The sequence below is a fragment of the Aspergillus brasiliensis genome (genome assembly GCF_001889945.1).
Source record: "Aspergillus brasiliensis CBS 101740 unplaced genomic scaffold ASPBRscaffold_7, whole genome shotgun sequence".
NCBI lineage: Eukaryota > Fungi > Ascomycota > Eurotiomycetes > Eurotiales > Aspergillaceae > Aspergillus > Aspergillus brasiliensis.
In genome coordinates, this window is record NW_027137448.1 from 570,238 (window position 1) to 583,520 (window position 13,283).

Consider the following 13,283-nt stretch of genomic DNA (forward strand, 5'->3'; position numbering starts at 1 on the left):
TAGCCTTGGTGAAGGTTCACACGCGTTTACCGTGCACTTATTCTTCGATGCGGATCAATCTTATTCCTCCTAGCAAGCAAGACTAGACAAAAATAGCAACTAAGGATCGACTGGAAAAGCAAAAACGAAGACAGATCAAAACCCGAGACTCAATAATCGTCAGCAATCTCCAACGTGATCCGCATCACCCCGTCAGCTCCAACTAGATCGCCATAGATGAATATTGTCATCAGCGACCCCAAAGGGGGGTTCCTTTCGGCGGCCATAGGCTCAGCCTCTAGCTAGTACCCCAGGTGGCGTCACCAGAGTCAGTGCCCTGGAAGGTAAAGGACGACGCGTTCTGGACGATACGCGCAATTGGCTTGTTCGACTGGTCGGTGGTGAAGAAGTCGATGATGAATTTCTGAATTGCGGGTTAGCAGTTTGCTTTGATACCATTACATGAAATGGGAGTAAAAGTGGGAATGCGTACGCTTCCATCCATGTAGATCTGGACGCTCTGATTGCCCTGGAGATATTGCTGGTCGTCATAGTAGACAGTTGCACTGCTGGCAGTTAGAAAGTGTTGTTTGGTATTGGTATAGAGAAAGGCGAGACTCACTTGATAAAAGCACTGTTAGGCCTGTAGAAACCAGCAGCTTCACCCTTCACGGACTGTCCCATGCTCTTTGAAGTCAGGTCAAAGGTCAAGTCAACCCGAGAGATGTTGACTTTGCCGCTGATCCGGTCGTGGTAGTTCCAGTGATAGCAGGAGCAGCTATTCGCGTGCACCAGAGACGCCTCCAGCATCTGTCGACCCAAGGGCCGGCTAATCTCCTGCTGGAAGGCCTTCTTGATTTGCATCTCGGACACATCATGGCCGTCAGAGCTGGTGATGGTCACTCGACGGAAAAGCTGCAAGAGCTCTTCGTCTGAAGAGCCCGAGTTCGAAACTGCCTGGAGAGACATGGTCTGCACAGGAGGAGCAGTGGTCACAACGGTAGACATTGCTAGAAAGTGATTTTCTAGATCAAAAGAATAGGATCAAGAGATTGTTCTTGTTTTTGCTTGCTTTGCGAGCTCTATTGATGGTGGTGCTAAGAAGAAGACAACGAGAGGAATCTGCCTTCCTTAAATAGTTTTTGAGACTGAGGAATGGCCCTTTGATGATACTCAGCTCCGAGACTTGTTCAGATAGCTCTGGCGATGCGGTCTTGCGAATCGCAGTCACATCGAGTAAACTCTTCGAGACATGCCTCGGGCTTGGATGTCGAGGGGAAACTTCGCTACGAACCACCATCTGCACGATGAATCACATTTCAGCTGTCCTTGAGCACTCGCGATAGCAAGTCTGATGTTTTCGTTGGGCATGAATCCGCCATACGCTGCGAAACTGCTCGTGATGAGTATCTCCATCTTGCGAAGCATGACTTTGGAGTATACAGTCCAGCTAGCCACATTCTCATCTCCAAGGTGGGAAGTTGTAGGTATTGAACGCATGCTAGTGGCCGCCAACCCATCGAGGAGCTGACACTAGTTTCCGTGTAAGTCTCGTCTCTCATCGGCTATTTTGTCTACTGGCCACTATTGGTGGTTCATATGCGCCTGGAGGGCTATACAGAGTCGAGCCTACTGAGAACGAAGAGTGCTTACATGAACTAGTGCTGCAGGCCATATAGATGTGCTCGTTTGCTTTGACGCAACGCCGTGCTGAGATCGGAGGAACAGACCGTCTGGCCTGCATCTGTCCCGAGTATAGACTGTCCAGTGAGGTTTTGCCGACGTTGTCTGTCGAAGAACATGAAAATAACGCATCTCCAATCAAATTGATCAAAGATATAATGGGGGTATACATATCCATGGCAGTCTGCGCATATTGGAAGCCACATGCATGCAAAGGAGTTTCTCAGTAAGAGAAATGATGCGCACCCGACGAGTCAGCGGTGAACATCAACTTTCTCATCATAGCTTTTCAGACGAAGATGAACACTATCTAGAAGTCTGCCATCCAGGTACCGTTGATTTTCCTTAGGCGTCAGGCTGCACTGGGTAGGAATATCAGCGAGTCCTCTCGGAACTGCCAAATCCATCGATTGGTTATATTGGGAACTGAGCCAGGTGCTGGAAAGGTTCATGCAGCAAGTGCCCTGCAGAAGCCGGCTGAACTATTGACGAGCAGTGACATGAGCCGGGTCGACGTTTGACAGGCTGTGATCAGCTGCAGCTCGGGAATTTCTACTATAATTTCTTCGGACCTGCCGGGATGTGCGGTCTGTTCGATCATGACATACAGAGCCTGACTTCAGAGCGCATAGCCCCGCGGTGTACAGTTCAGCCAGCCCTTGATGCTACAAACGTCTGTCGGGATTTTTCCCCCTCTTTTTCTTTCGTATAGAGGGGGCAGCTCAGCCAGTCTGCGGCCGAGTCAGATACCTTGCAACACCCGCACCACGTGCAGAGTAGTGCGCTAATAGTTACGCAAAAGCCGGGGGTGTTGCAGTTCTTGTCGCTATGCGGCCTTTAAGTCGCCTGATGGTCACGTCGGACGAGTCTTCCCCAGAAAACCGGTGGTTCTTGAAGCAGTGGCTGGCGCCACCGCCACCAACAGCATCCATTGGCGGGGTCACCTTGCTCGAACGGGATCCTACCCCGGCGACTCATTCCTCTGCTTTCCGAGTGACGAACAGTGACTTTGTTGTGGCTTCTTCAGGGGTTGAAGTGTGTCTAGGTTGGCTCTAGCATTATGTCCTATCAGAGAGTCGCTGTCAACTGGGGTAGACGAGACGGCAATGCCGATGACCACAGGGCACATTCAGCAGCACTGCCTTCGATTCCGAAGAGTGTAAAGATGAATAGAATCGAACGGGACCGTAGCATTTAGGGAGAGAGAGAGAAAGAGAGAGAGAAGTGAAGCAAACAAGCAAAGCTGCAGATCACGGGATCTCCACCTTGGCTGCCCCTCTCCCTTTTCTGTAGTCATTCAACCCCCCTCATGTTTCGGTCTGCTGTGTTATCTTCATACTGAAGGCTTTCTATTTCTTTCATAATGCACACTTAGTCCCATAGGAATGAATGAGCTTCATGATGAACCAACCTTTCATAAGCTTCCCGAACTCTGGACCGATGGTTCAGACGCAGCTCAACCCGAGAGAGTTTGTCGGTAACTCATCGGCTCAAGCACCTCATCGCTTCCCACTTTCGGCACTTCGGTGGGGAGCTTAATAATGGAGTCAACCAGCTGGCTCATGGTTCGTTATGCTTCGGCAACTCAATTGAACCTGACTAGCTAGCCCCATCCCTTATTTTGGGTCTCAGTATTGATAAGCTGCTTGCACTCCCTTCCAAGGTACTTGAGATCCTCATAAACCCTTCAACAATACTCTCCTCCAGAATCAACTGCTCACAACTTTACCTTCTAGGTAATTTTCCCATCTCATAACTTCCGCAGCTTTCCGCGTGCTTGTCGAGGTTACATCATAGCTAATCATAGCGTTGACAGTTAATCAATCTGATCCACCATGGCCGCCAACAACGAGATGGAATACGTCCGGTATGTCAGTCGCAGTTGCCATGCCATACTCGCCTCGTAGATTTCAACCTAGCTAACGAGACGGGCATGTAGTCTGGGAAATTCCGGACTGAAGATCTCCAAAGTCATTCTGGGTGCCATGTCCTATGGTGCCAGACAGTGGCAGGATTGGGTACTGGACGAGGAGGAAGCTCTCCCTTTGATTGAGCATGCCTACAAGCGTGGAATCAACACATGGGACACGGTACAATCAAGTTACTGCTCCCCCTTTTGCCTCGACACATTGCTAACTAGCTTCCAGGCTGATGTCTACTCCCACGGCCGTTCCGAGGAAATCCTTGGCAAGGCCCTGAAGAAGTTCTCTATTCCCCGTAACCGGGTTGTCATCCTGACCAAGTGCTTCTTCGGTGTGGACGACCAAGGTAACTTCCCTCCGATCTCTGCTTCCGGTCGTAACGACGGTGACTTTGTCAACCGGGTTGGCCTGTCCCGCAAGCACATCTTCGACGCCGTTGATGCCAGTGTCGAGAGACTGGGAACATACATCGACGTGCTGCAGATTCACCGGCTGGATCGCGATACACCTCGTGAGGAAATCATGCGGGCTCTCAACGACGTGATTGAGAGCGGCAAGGTCCGATACATCGGAGCCAGCACGGTATGTTTTGCCTCTTCCTCTTCCTCTTCCTCTTCCTCCAGCGACGTATGCTGACTCCCATCAAGATGGCCGCATGGGAATTCCAGACTCTTCAGAACATCGCCGCTCGCAATGGCTGGCACCAGTTCATCTCCATGCAAAACTACCACAACCTGATCGCTAGAGAAGAAGAGCGCGAGATGATCCCGTACTGCAATGACACCGGCGTGGGCCTGATCCCCTGGTCACCTATGGCTCGTGGTGTGCTGGCCCGCCCCTGGGGCTCTCGCTCTACTGTGCGTGAGTCCACAGACGGAGCACTCAAGCTCCTCATCCGCAGCCGCGAGACAGAGTCCGACAAGGCCATCGTCGACCGTGTCGAAGAGATCGCGAAGAAGAAGGGTGTCAGCATGGCCCAGGTGGCCATCGCTTGGTCGCTGAGCCATCCCAATGAGAACCCTATTCTTGGACTCAACAGCAAGGAACGGATTGACGAAGCCGTTGCTGCTACCAAGGTCAAGCTGACCGATGAAGAAATCAAATACTTGGAGGAGCCTTACATTCCTAAGGCTCTCTCTTCCCTGGAGCGGTAAAAGATAAACCATGATATGATGATCTATACCAAACAGATATGAAAATAACATGAAGATCAATCAATTTACTTTAGCCACAAATATGGACTACCATGTATACATCCAATTATAGACCGAAAGGACGAACGAATTCGTAGTTTATTAACGTTCTTACTTTCATAGAACCCAGCTTCAAAATAAATTGTACCGTTGCAGCGATCGACTGGATGGATCTTCATGGACAAGGCTTGTCCCCCGGTTTTGAAAGCCGATCGCCTACAGCAAACCCCACATTCGAAAAGCCTGTAAACCCACTACATTCCTAGCTGGAAAATCCCTTCTTTTTCTATTACGGGCAGATACTAAGATATCAACAAAAACGTGCTGTGTGCCATTTTATATGTATTTTCCAGAGCTTTCTGTACCTACTCTACAAAAGACCCGGTATATCCTCCCAAAGCAGTCGATGCTGCGGACCTTGATTTGTACATATACACGGACAAGAAGGTGGTGGTAAGAAGACGGGAAAAAGAGAAGTCAGTAGGGATGATGTGAAGGTTAGACAAGGAGCGCTATCAGGTATATGTCGTGGTATTCATATCGCTAGTAAGTGCAAAAGAGCTGAGATGATGATAGGGAGATAGTAAGTGTCATGCAAGGTTGAAAAGTGGGAAAGAGAGGCCAGACACCCAGTGCGATAAGATGTAGCGGTAGCTTCAGCCTTACAACAAAGACCCTGCCATCCACTTGCATACAATACAACCGCAGCTCCAGGCTCTCGTGTCACTATTGTAGTGTCTGGAATAGAGATCCTCACCTCTGCAAGAGGGAGATATGAAGGAAAGACAACTGTGCAGAGCGGAAAAACAATGAATGGGGATGTTTGTGAAATGGGTATGTAATTTTGGAAGCTCCAGGCTTGGCTCAATGATGATGTCCGGTTTTGCGGATGATGTATTCGAAGAGGCTGCTAATCCGATGACGACGCTTTCCCTTACTCGAGGCCGATTCTGTAGAATAGTCAATGCCTTTGTCGCGAAACGAATCGGCTTGGCGTGACTGGTTGTTTTCGAAGCCCTTGGGTCGGTCTATCGATTGATCGGGAGAAGCTGTTGCCTTGGAATCTTGGACGTCGGATTTTCTATGCGACCATAATCTGCGGCTCTTAGAATCTTGTCGGGCAGGTGTGGCATCGACGGCCTCGTTCCGTCTTTGTTCGCGAGGACTGGAGAGTGTACTGTGTCGGTTGAGACGGCCGTTGCTACCCGAAGCACGTCGGTTAGTCCGCTCAATAAAGGCCGCACCAGTGGAGTTGGATCGCCTCGACAAGCTTCCAAAAGTTGACGATCGGTCGGACATCGTAGATTGTGAAGGGACATAGGTGGATGTTGAGAGGCGGTGTCTTCGACCATTTAGCGGGGGAACATCATCGTGACCATCCTCCCTCTCAATGGATCTTTCAGTGTCACTTCTAATCGCAGTTGGCGAGCTGTGTCTCGACGGACACATGGTCTTAGAGGTGATCGTCAAGGCTGAGTCGTCGTATGTGAAGTTATGAGACCAGCCTTCTCTAAAAGCTACCCATATGCTGGTGACGATAATCAGCATGCGGAGGTCACTGTCAGTTTTCAGGACCTTCCGATCCAACGGATCATCCATCTCAGAAAAGTCGCTGAGCACGGACATGGCAGAAGTTGGTGAGCCAGCAATGCCGGTTGTTGTCGGAATCGAGTACTCATCATAGACCTCAAGGTAATTCCGTGTCATTGTACCAACCACGGGGTGCCGACGAGTGTTGGGATTGATCACGCTGAACGTGAACCTCTTGCTGTCCTCGTGCGCGAAGCCCGGGGGCGCAGACACACGACGGTTCCTCCCACTTCTCAGAACCCACCGCAGAACCTGGATACCATCGTCTGTGTTGGCCACAAACTCGTAGGAGCCATTGGCAAGGGGCGTGGCTTCCCAGACCGGTCCATGGTTCAAGCAGATTTCCGCCTTCCCCTTCGACAGAGCGTCGTCCCTGAACAGTTGGCATATAGTTGCGACCACCTCACGTTGTTCTCCGCTTTCGTCATCGGAGCTTAGGGACCTATCCCCATTATCGCCCGGCGCCGGCTCATAAAGGTCACTAGTCACGACAATGAGGTCATTGGGGCCTAGTCCTTTTTTACCGCGGAAGATCGTCGGGAACTTTCGAGCTAGAGGAGGCAGGAACACGGTGGAGGGGAGCACATCCAATACTGGGAGAGGTCGTGGGGTTTGCGACACACGTTGAAGCTGCAGGAGAAGCTTGGGCCGGAGCTTTAATCGCCTATGGCGGGCGTGGGCCGCGGGATGCGCTAGTTGGTATGACGTTTTAGGGCGCGACGATTGTTTCCGAACTGATTGCGAACGGGCGATCCTTGATGGAGCTAAGACTTGGGTGGTTGTCGAACGCTCGTCATCACTCGAGGATAACGTATCTGTGGTAACTTTTCGCGACATTGTACGCTGCGTCAATTCCGGTTCCGTGGGTTTGCGCCGGTTATAGATGCTGCCTAGTCCCCACGATGGGAGGGAAGCGAATGAAATTGCTGGGGACGAATGACGCGTCGGGCTAGAGATCTGGGTTTCCGATGGTAGCCCGGGGTATTCGCTTTCGTGAGCTGCTGCCGCATCCGCTGTCAGGCCAAGGTTGAAGAGCATTCTCTCTGGGGATGCGACAACGTCTGTTAATTCTCCCCGATCAACATTGACGGCGGAGATCAGTGGCAGTGACCGGGGTTAACAATGATGACAAGTGACGGGGGTGGCTGTGGCTGACAGTAATACGTCAGCCTAAGCCGATCCAGCTACTAGTTAACAAGTTGCCCGTACTTCACTGGTTTGTTACCTCGTTAGGCCAGATATATGCTGATTGATTCAAAGCAATGAAAGGCAGAAGAACAAAAGACAAGGAAAAGGCCCGAGTCAGGAAGAAATGGTGGTAGTAGTAAGAGAGAATATGAACGAGAGAAGGAAGGGGGGAGGATGGGAGTGTAGTAAGTAAAGAGTAGATAGAATGAGCGTGACCTGCACGGCAACTATCAACCCCCACCACCAGAATAAGGCTGAAGCTGCAGATGTAGATTGTCGAAGGGAGGGGATTGAGGTCAGCGCAGGAGGCAACCCCGATGGATCGATAAATTGGGGAAGATTCAGAGTTCAGATGTTGTACGACGTGAACATTTGGAGTGGAAAAGAGCAAAGAGTGGGCGGAAGTAGTGTATGTGAGTAAGTAAGGGAGACCGGGCAGTGTGGGTTTAGGGGGTCCAGAAGCGCCTTAATATTCAGACTTTCAGATGTGTGAAGAAAGAAGAGAATACGAATCGCATGTCAGATGGGGATCGATGGATCATCGATAGAGGGGCGAAAAAAGATGGCGGTCAAAGATCCCACCATGAAATTGGTGGGCAAATAGTCATAAATAAGAATCATCCATGATCCATCATGCTTCTTGAACTAAATAGATGGGGAAAGGGTCACAGGTGGAAAAAGAAAATAATGGAATAGAAAAATTGAAAAAAAGGGTAAAGAAAAAGCAAAAATTACAGCAAATAAGGAACCCCACATGGAACCAGAAGTGACCATGACGGGTTTAGCAGCTACGTACGTATCTAGGCTTAGCATTTGATCAGGATCCCGCTGGGGGGCTGTTCTTCCCTTCCCCTTTAGTGTGTCTACCAGTCTAGGTATACTGAAAAATAAATGTTCTACTACTTCTCGGAAGGAGGAAGTAGGAACAGGCTGGGTCGTCTGGTCTCGTTGCATGAACTGGGTCCTGACCATCCATGGCCGGCAGCTCGCATCCATGGCCCCAAGCAGCTAGCCGACGATCCTCTTTCCTCGGAACTAACCAGACGCCGACACTAAAACTTCTTCATTGGATGGCAACCCCCTCGGCGGTTTGTTGGCTGCATCGTATCATCTCGTATTGCTTGGCTCGTATCAAATCATCGGAGATGATTACTACAGCATAGTAAGTAGTTACATACAAAGTAACTATGTACTCTGCCCTGCAGAATCCATCAATCAATCAATTAATTGATTTATTAGTTGTTCCTATTATTATTACGACGAAGATCATCCTAATACTTCCTTCCATGGAGCAAGACCTGTAGTTTGAAATCAAGACATGGAGATTAGTAGCTTGACCGACCCGTTGACCGACAACAGCGTTTCGGAGCATCGGAGCTGGATTATGCAATCGCGATTAGGTAATAAAGAGAAAAAGACCATGCTGCTGCTAGTTATGCATACAGTAATAAGCATTATCCACCCTCATAGTTACTTGCTTCGCCTCCATGATTAGTTACAACATGCCTCCTCAGTCGCTTACTTTACTTACCTCAAACTTTTCCTACCAGGTACACAGATAGAAAGTTACCCTTGTTTATTCGAGCCCCATTAACTTAGTTTTTCTCTGTCGCGATACTATGATGATTAGTTAGTTCTCCATCGGGGTGTCCCCGCGGACTTCGGGCTCTCGAATAACCTGCTGCAACGGAATCGGAAGCTCCGACTTGCCGGTAAGGTCCGCACCGTGCCATGGGACCGGATGTCGGATTTTAGAGGCAATAAGCAAAAAAAGAGTTTGGATCTCTGGGTCTGCAAATTTGAGGCGGACTCGCCGCTGACTCAGTGCCAGTGGTGACGCCGTGACGGAGACCAGCCAGCGTAAGGCTGAATTGGGACTAAAGTACAGTAATTCACTAATCACACTCATCTTCCCTTTCCCCTCCCTCATCTGGTTGGAAATGGTAGATCAGATCGTTGGTGCCATGAGTCTTTCTGCCCCCTTGCTCAACACTGCAGCAATAGGTATACGTACTGTCTTTTGACCTGTTTAGTGTCTGATAACCGTCTAAGCCTTGTCCAGCTAAGCTTACTTTCGTATTTACTGATCCTGAGACTACTTGGCAGTGTCAAATGCCATCCTGAAAATCGCTCGTTGTCTCCCTGAGGGAGACCGACCGAATGACTTACTGGGTCGGGCTTGGCATTACCATCGAGCAAACGAGGGTCTGGTTCTGGCGGGGACCAGATGGCAAACTTTTCCCTCTAGTCTTGTAACCATTCCATCGTGGACCCTCCTATCTTGCATGGGAAAAAAAAAGGTCGCTCGCTGCTGAGGGCGAGGCTGAGAGCGGTAACTATATGGAGAAAGTTTAGTTGATCAGCTGGTTTCTCAGCTTAATCGTACGCAAATCTACTGAAACTATATTTTGAAAGAACAAAGGTTTCTCGCGGCATGGTGCTAATGATGAAGTGGACGATAACAAAGAGACGCACAGCTGTTCTTTCTTACTAGCTTGCAGGGACACCGCGTGATTTATCGACTACAATTAAGCTGAGGCTGGAGCTGGCTCACAGAAAAAGAGTGGAACTCTCAGATACCTGTAGCCCAGGGCAATGTTGGATGGGTTCAGTTGAGCCCAGCGAGTATAACTAACCATGCCCACCACTACATACTCCGTCAAGTAAGTACTCGTAGGGTGCCCTGTTCTAAGCGCTTATTGCAGAGCAGATAGTTACCCTGCACTAGTTACTTCGGATGGAGGTATCTCAGTTACTAACTAGTACTGGTAGACTAGTATATAGTCGTTTGTCTTAAGTGCGAGATATACCATAACACTCTGAGGCTCGCATAGCCAGTTCATCCTTTCTCATTTAGTTAGTTACCTCCTAACTTCGATAATGAGTAAGCGAATTTGACTCGACTCGAAGTAATTAACTAATCGTCTTGAGCATTTTCCTACTAGCGTTCCTCGGCGTCTAGATTTGTCTTGTCACCGTTCGGACTCACGGCGCTAGAATATCCTCTCCATCGCAGACGGGGATAGACATGTCTATGCCGAAGTCTTCGGGCGTTCCCCGTCATGTGAACCTGCAGAATTATAATTACTCAAAATAAGGGTTTTGGGAACTGAAGCAGTCGGGCTCCATCAGTTCCGAACGCGCCGTAGGGCTGACCTGCCCGCGGATTTGGCGGGATGATCCAAGGTTGGATGACCTGTTCACCCAATCCAGAACAGTCGATGGCTAGTACCCTGTCAACTGACTGTTCCGAATACTACATGAACGGCAACGACTTGGCCAGTATAGAGAGGTAAAGTGGTATGACATCATCATCATTCCTTTCTTTCAAACTTGTACTTATCTCTAGAGTGTAGGATGACTGTTACTCAGGCTAAACAACTAACTAGTTATCTTGTACTACTATGTAAAAGTAGTTAGATTGAATACATCGAATAGAAGCTATTGCTATCGAATCTAAAAACTCTTCTTCAGAACAGTCGTACCAATCAACCGGGTTTCCACTCACTCGCCACTTAGGGATGGAGACTAAAACCGTCATGGTTTCATTTGGTCCCGTCACAGTCCACCAATATTACGTAGATTGTGCAGCGGTGGATGCTGAATAAGAGGGACTTATGCGTGCCGAGGATTCCGACCGATCAAATCAGTCCGTCATCCCGTCTGGTGAGCTTCGACGCGTTTTGCCTTCTCCAGATCCCTTTTAGCTTTACCTCGGTTTCTTTGTCATGATTATGTCGGGCTGATCAAAAATCCCTCTTTCTATGGTAATGGGCAAATGAGAACCTCCTGAGCGACCAATTATCGGTTCTGACAATCATCTTACGATGTTTGCAAATCTGGTAGCTGCACAAACTTATTGAAAATTACACACGCAGGTACTATCTGGTGACCATGAGCTCCTCCTTGAGCTCTTCAGCGACGAGTCGCCCAAGTCTTCTAAATCCCCGCCAGCCCATCAAGGCGTTAACGGTAGCTTTCTGTCTCTGGAAGGCTCTAGTATATCTGGTCATCATCAGTTGCCCTGGCCTTGGCTACGACACATCCACAAGCCATCTTTACCATAGCCACAGTCGCCCGGATGTCACGTCAGAAGACATCACTTATGCGCACCTTCCCATTCCACTCAAGTTCGTGCGGTGGGATTCCATTTACTTCTTGCACATTGCCGAATATGGCTATGTCTTTGAGCAAGAGTGGGCGTTCGGCTACGGGTACACTAGAGTCCTTGCTTATATTGCCACTGGTAGATCTACCTGTCTTCCTCACCGAAAGTGTATCACCGTGTTATTCGAGCACTAATTGTGGAAATGTAGCATTGCAACGATTAATCGGCCCTAGTGGAGCAGCCAGGACTGCTGTCGTGGCGACGGCTTTGTCTCATATTGCCCATTATCTCTCAGTCTTGGCCTTGTATAGACTCTCCGTCAACGTATTCGGCCGTGACACGGCCACCCAAAGACTAATCTGCTTTCTTTCGGCAGTGCTACACGTCATTTGCCCTGCAGGAGCATTTCTTTCCGCGCCCTATGGGGAGTCTTTGTTTTCTTTGCTCAACATCACAGGATTCTATGTCTACTCGTCCTCGTTCCTTGATAACAAGGCGGGGAAGCGTCTATCGGGCGACGCGAAACTGCTTGTAGCTGCGATTTTGTTCTCAGCGGCTACTGCGGTTCGCAGCAATGGGATCTTAAGCGGTATCTTATACGCTTATGATGCTCTTCTGCAGCTTCGGCGGGTTTGGTGCCAAAAATTATCAATTGACGCCTGTGTCCATCTCTCCGTCATCATCATCAGTGGTTGTGTCATTGCCCTGGGGCTTGTCGTTCCTCAAACCGTGGCCTATTCCACATACTGTGTGGACGATGATGCTTCACGCCCGTGGTGTCAATGGCTTGTCCCCAGTATCTATCACTGGGTTCAAGGGCATTACTGGTACGTTGGGATGGTTGACTAGCACCGCAGAACGCACTACTAACTTAGATAACAGGAATGTAGGGTTCCTTCGGTATTGGACCGTGTCTAATATTCCACTCTTCTTGCTGGCGATTCCGATGCTGGCCATACTTTGCCGGTCATCGTTATGGGCTCTGGATGTGGCAGTGCCTTTTATCTTCCCGAGAGCCTTAAGCGGAGTGGACCAAGCGTCGTCGTCAGCCACGACAGCCTCCCTTCTACTCCGACTGGCTGTACCACAAGGATTGCTTGCGGTGCTGGCCCTGACCTCCTATCATGTTCAGATAATTAATCGGATATCTTCAGGATATCCACTGTGGTACTGGTATCTCGTCTATTTGGTGTCGGGCAATTGGGGGCAATTCCGACCTTCACTACAAGACAGTCGCGCATTTACTGTGGCTGTGCGGGGCATGGTAGCCTATGCACTGATCCAGGCCATTCTGTTCGGGTCTTTCCTCCCGCCCGCGTGATCCAATCGCAGGTCTATAAGAGGGTATATGCAGAATAATATAACTCATATTATAAGAAAGTCCCATTACCTGTGCATCTACCCCCCCTTTCCCCGGTCAAAGGGTCTTGCCAGTAATCACGGGCGGCGAACTATTGAGTATGGCCTCGACCATTGAGTCTTTCGCTCTCTATCCCTTTCTTCAGGACTGTTTTTGCCGGCAATTTAGTAGGATGTAAACTTCACTTTTCCAGTGAATGATTTTATCTCCAAAAAGTTAATCTCGGTATATACCGTAGGTAAGGACTTGCCTACTCGGTG

General features: G+C 49.4%; 6 protein-coding genes across 6 annotated transcripts; 2 read left to right on the forward strand and 4 right to left on the reverse strand.

Moving 5' to 3' along the window:
- Positions 1–277: 277 nt before the first annotated feature.
- Positions 278–987, reverse strand: ASPBRDRAFT_178962 (uncharacterized protein; the record flags this gene model as incomplete). The annotated part of the gene is made up of 3 exons (XM_067619893.1): positions 278–403; positions 473–545; positions 602–987. 3 exons carry the CDS (start codon positions 985–987, stop codon positions 278–280), a joined length of 585 nt encoding a protein of 194 aa, XP_067478258.1.
- A 109-nt stretch (positions 988–1,096) lies between these two features.
- On the reverse strand, positions 1,097–2,142 carry ASPBRDRAFT_600214 (uncharacterized protein). The gene is made up of 2 exons (XM_067628156.1): positions 1,633–2,142; positions 1,097–1,512 (listed from the first exon to the last, which is right to left on the reverse strand). Exons 1-2 carry the CDS (start codon positions 1,792–1,794, stop codon positions 1,207–1,209), a joined length of 468 nt encoding a protein of 155 aa, XP_067478259.1. The 5' UTR covers positions 1,795–2,142; the 3' UTR covers positions 1,097–1,206.
- A 926-nt stretch (positions 2,143–3,068) lies between these two features.
- On the forward strand, positions 3,069–4,867 carry ASPBRDRAFT_600124 (aldo/keto reductase). The gene is made up of 5 exons (XM_067628153.1): positions 3,069–3,398; positions 3,479–3,529; positions 3,602–3,752; positions 3,810–4,166; positions 4,232–4,867. Exons 2-5 carry the CDS (start codon positions 3,498–3,500, stop codon positions 4,736–4,738), a joined length of 1,047 nt encoding a protein of 348 aa, XP_067478260.1. The 5' UTR covers positions 3,069–3,398; positions 3,479–3,497; the 3' UTR covers positions 4,739–4,867.
- Positions 4,868–5,641: 774 nt separating this feature from the next.
- ASPBRDRAFT_55665 (uncharacterized protein) lies at positions 5,642–7,405 on the reverse strand (the record flags this gene model as incomplete). Its single annotated transcript, XM_067627422.1, has 1 exon — positions 5,642–7,405. The coding sequence occupies one exon, from the start codon at positions 7,403–7,405 to the stop codon at positions 5,642–5,644; it is 1,764 nt and encodes a 587-aa protein (XP_067478261.1).
- Positions 7,406–8,088: 683 nt separating this feature from the next.
- Positions 8,089–8,413, reverse strand: ASPBRDRAFT_600234 (uncharacterized protein). The gene has a single exon (XM_067628158.1). It carries the CDS (start codon positions 8,366–8,368, stop codon positions 8,201–8,203), a length of 168 nt encoding a protein of 55 aa, XP_067478262.1. The 5' UTR covers positions 8,369–8,413; the 3' UTR covers positions 8,089–8,200.
- A 3,036-nt stretch (positions 8,414–11,449) lies between these two features.
- On the forward strand, positions 11,450–12,984 carry ASPBRDRAFT_55666 (DUF409 domain protein; the record flags this gene model as incomplete). Its single annotated transcript, XM_067627423.1, has 3 exons — positions 11,450–11,801; positions 11,872–12,490; positions 12,546–12,984. The coding sequence occupies 3 exons, from the start codon at positions 11,450–11,452 to the stop codon at positions 12,982–12,984; spliced, it is 1,410 nt and encodes a 469-aa protein (XP_067478263.1).
- Positions 12,985–13,283: the final 299 nt, after the last annotated feature.

What these genes read in the sequence shown, in the direction of transcription:
- ASPBRDRAFT_600234 (XM_067628158.1), bottom strand. Translation starts at nt 8,368, where the DNA reads ATGCTAAGCCTAGATACGTACGTAGCTGCTAAACCCGTCATGGTCACT.
- ASPBRDRAFT_600124 (XM_067628153.1), top strand. Translation starts at nt 3,498, where the DNA reads ATGGCCGCCAACAACGAGATGGAATACGTCCG. An exon ending in GAATCAACACATGGGACACG is followed by an intron (nt 3,753 to 3,809) that starts GTACAATCAAGT and finishes ACTAGCTTCCAG; the next exon opens with GCTGATGTCTACTCCCACGG. An exon ending in GATACATCGGAGCCAGCACG is followed by an intron (nt 4,167 to 4,231) that starts GTATGTTTTGCC and finishes ACTCCCATCAAG; the next exon opens with ATGGCCGCATGGGAATTCCA.
- ASPBRDRAFT_600214 (XM_067628156.1), bottom strand. Translation starts at nt 1,794, where the DNA reads ATGCGTTATTTTCATGTTCTTCGACAGACAACGTCGGCAAAACCTCAC. An exon ending in GGCCTGCAGCACTAGTTCAT is followed by an intron (nt 1,513 to 1,632) that starts GTAAGCACTCTT and finishes CACGGAAACTAG; the next exon opens with TGTCAGCTCCTCGATGGGTT.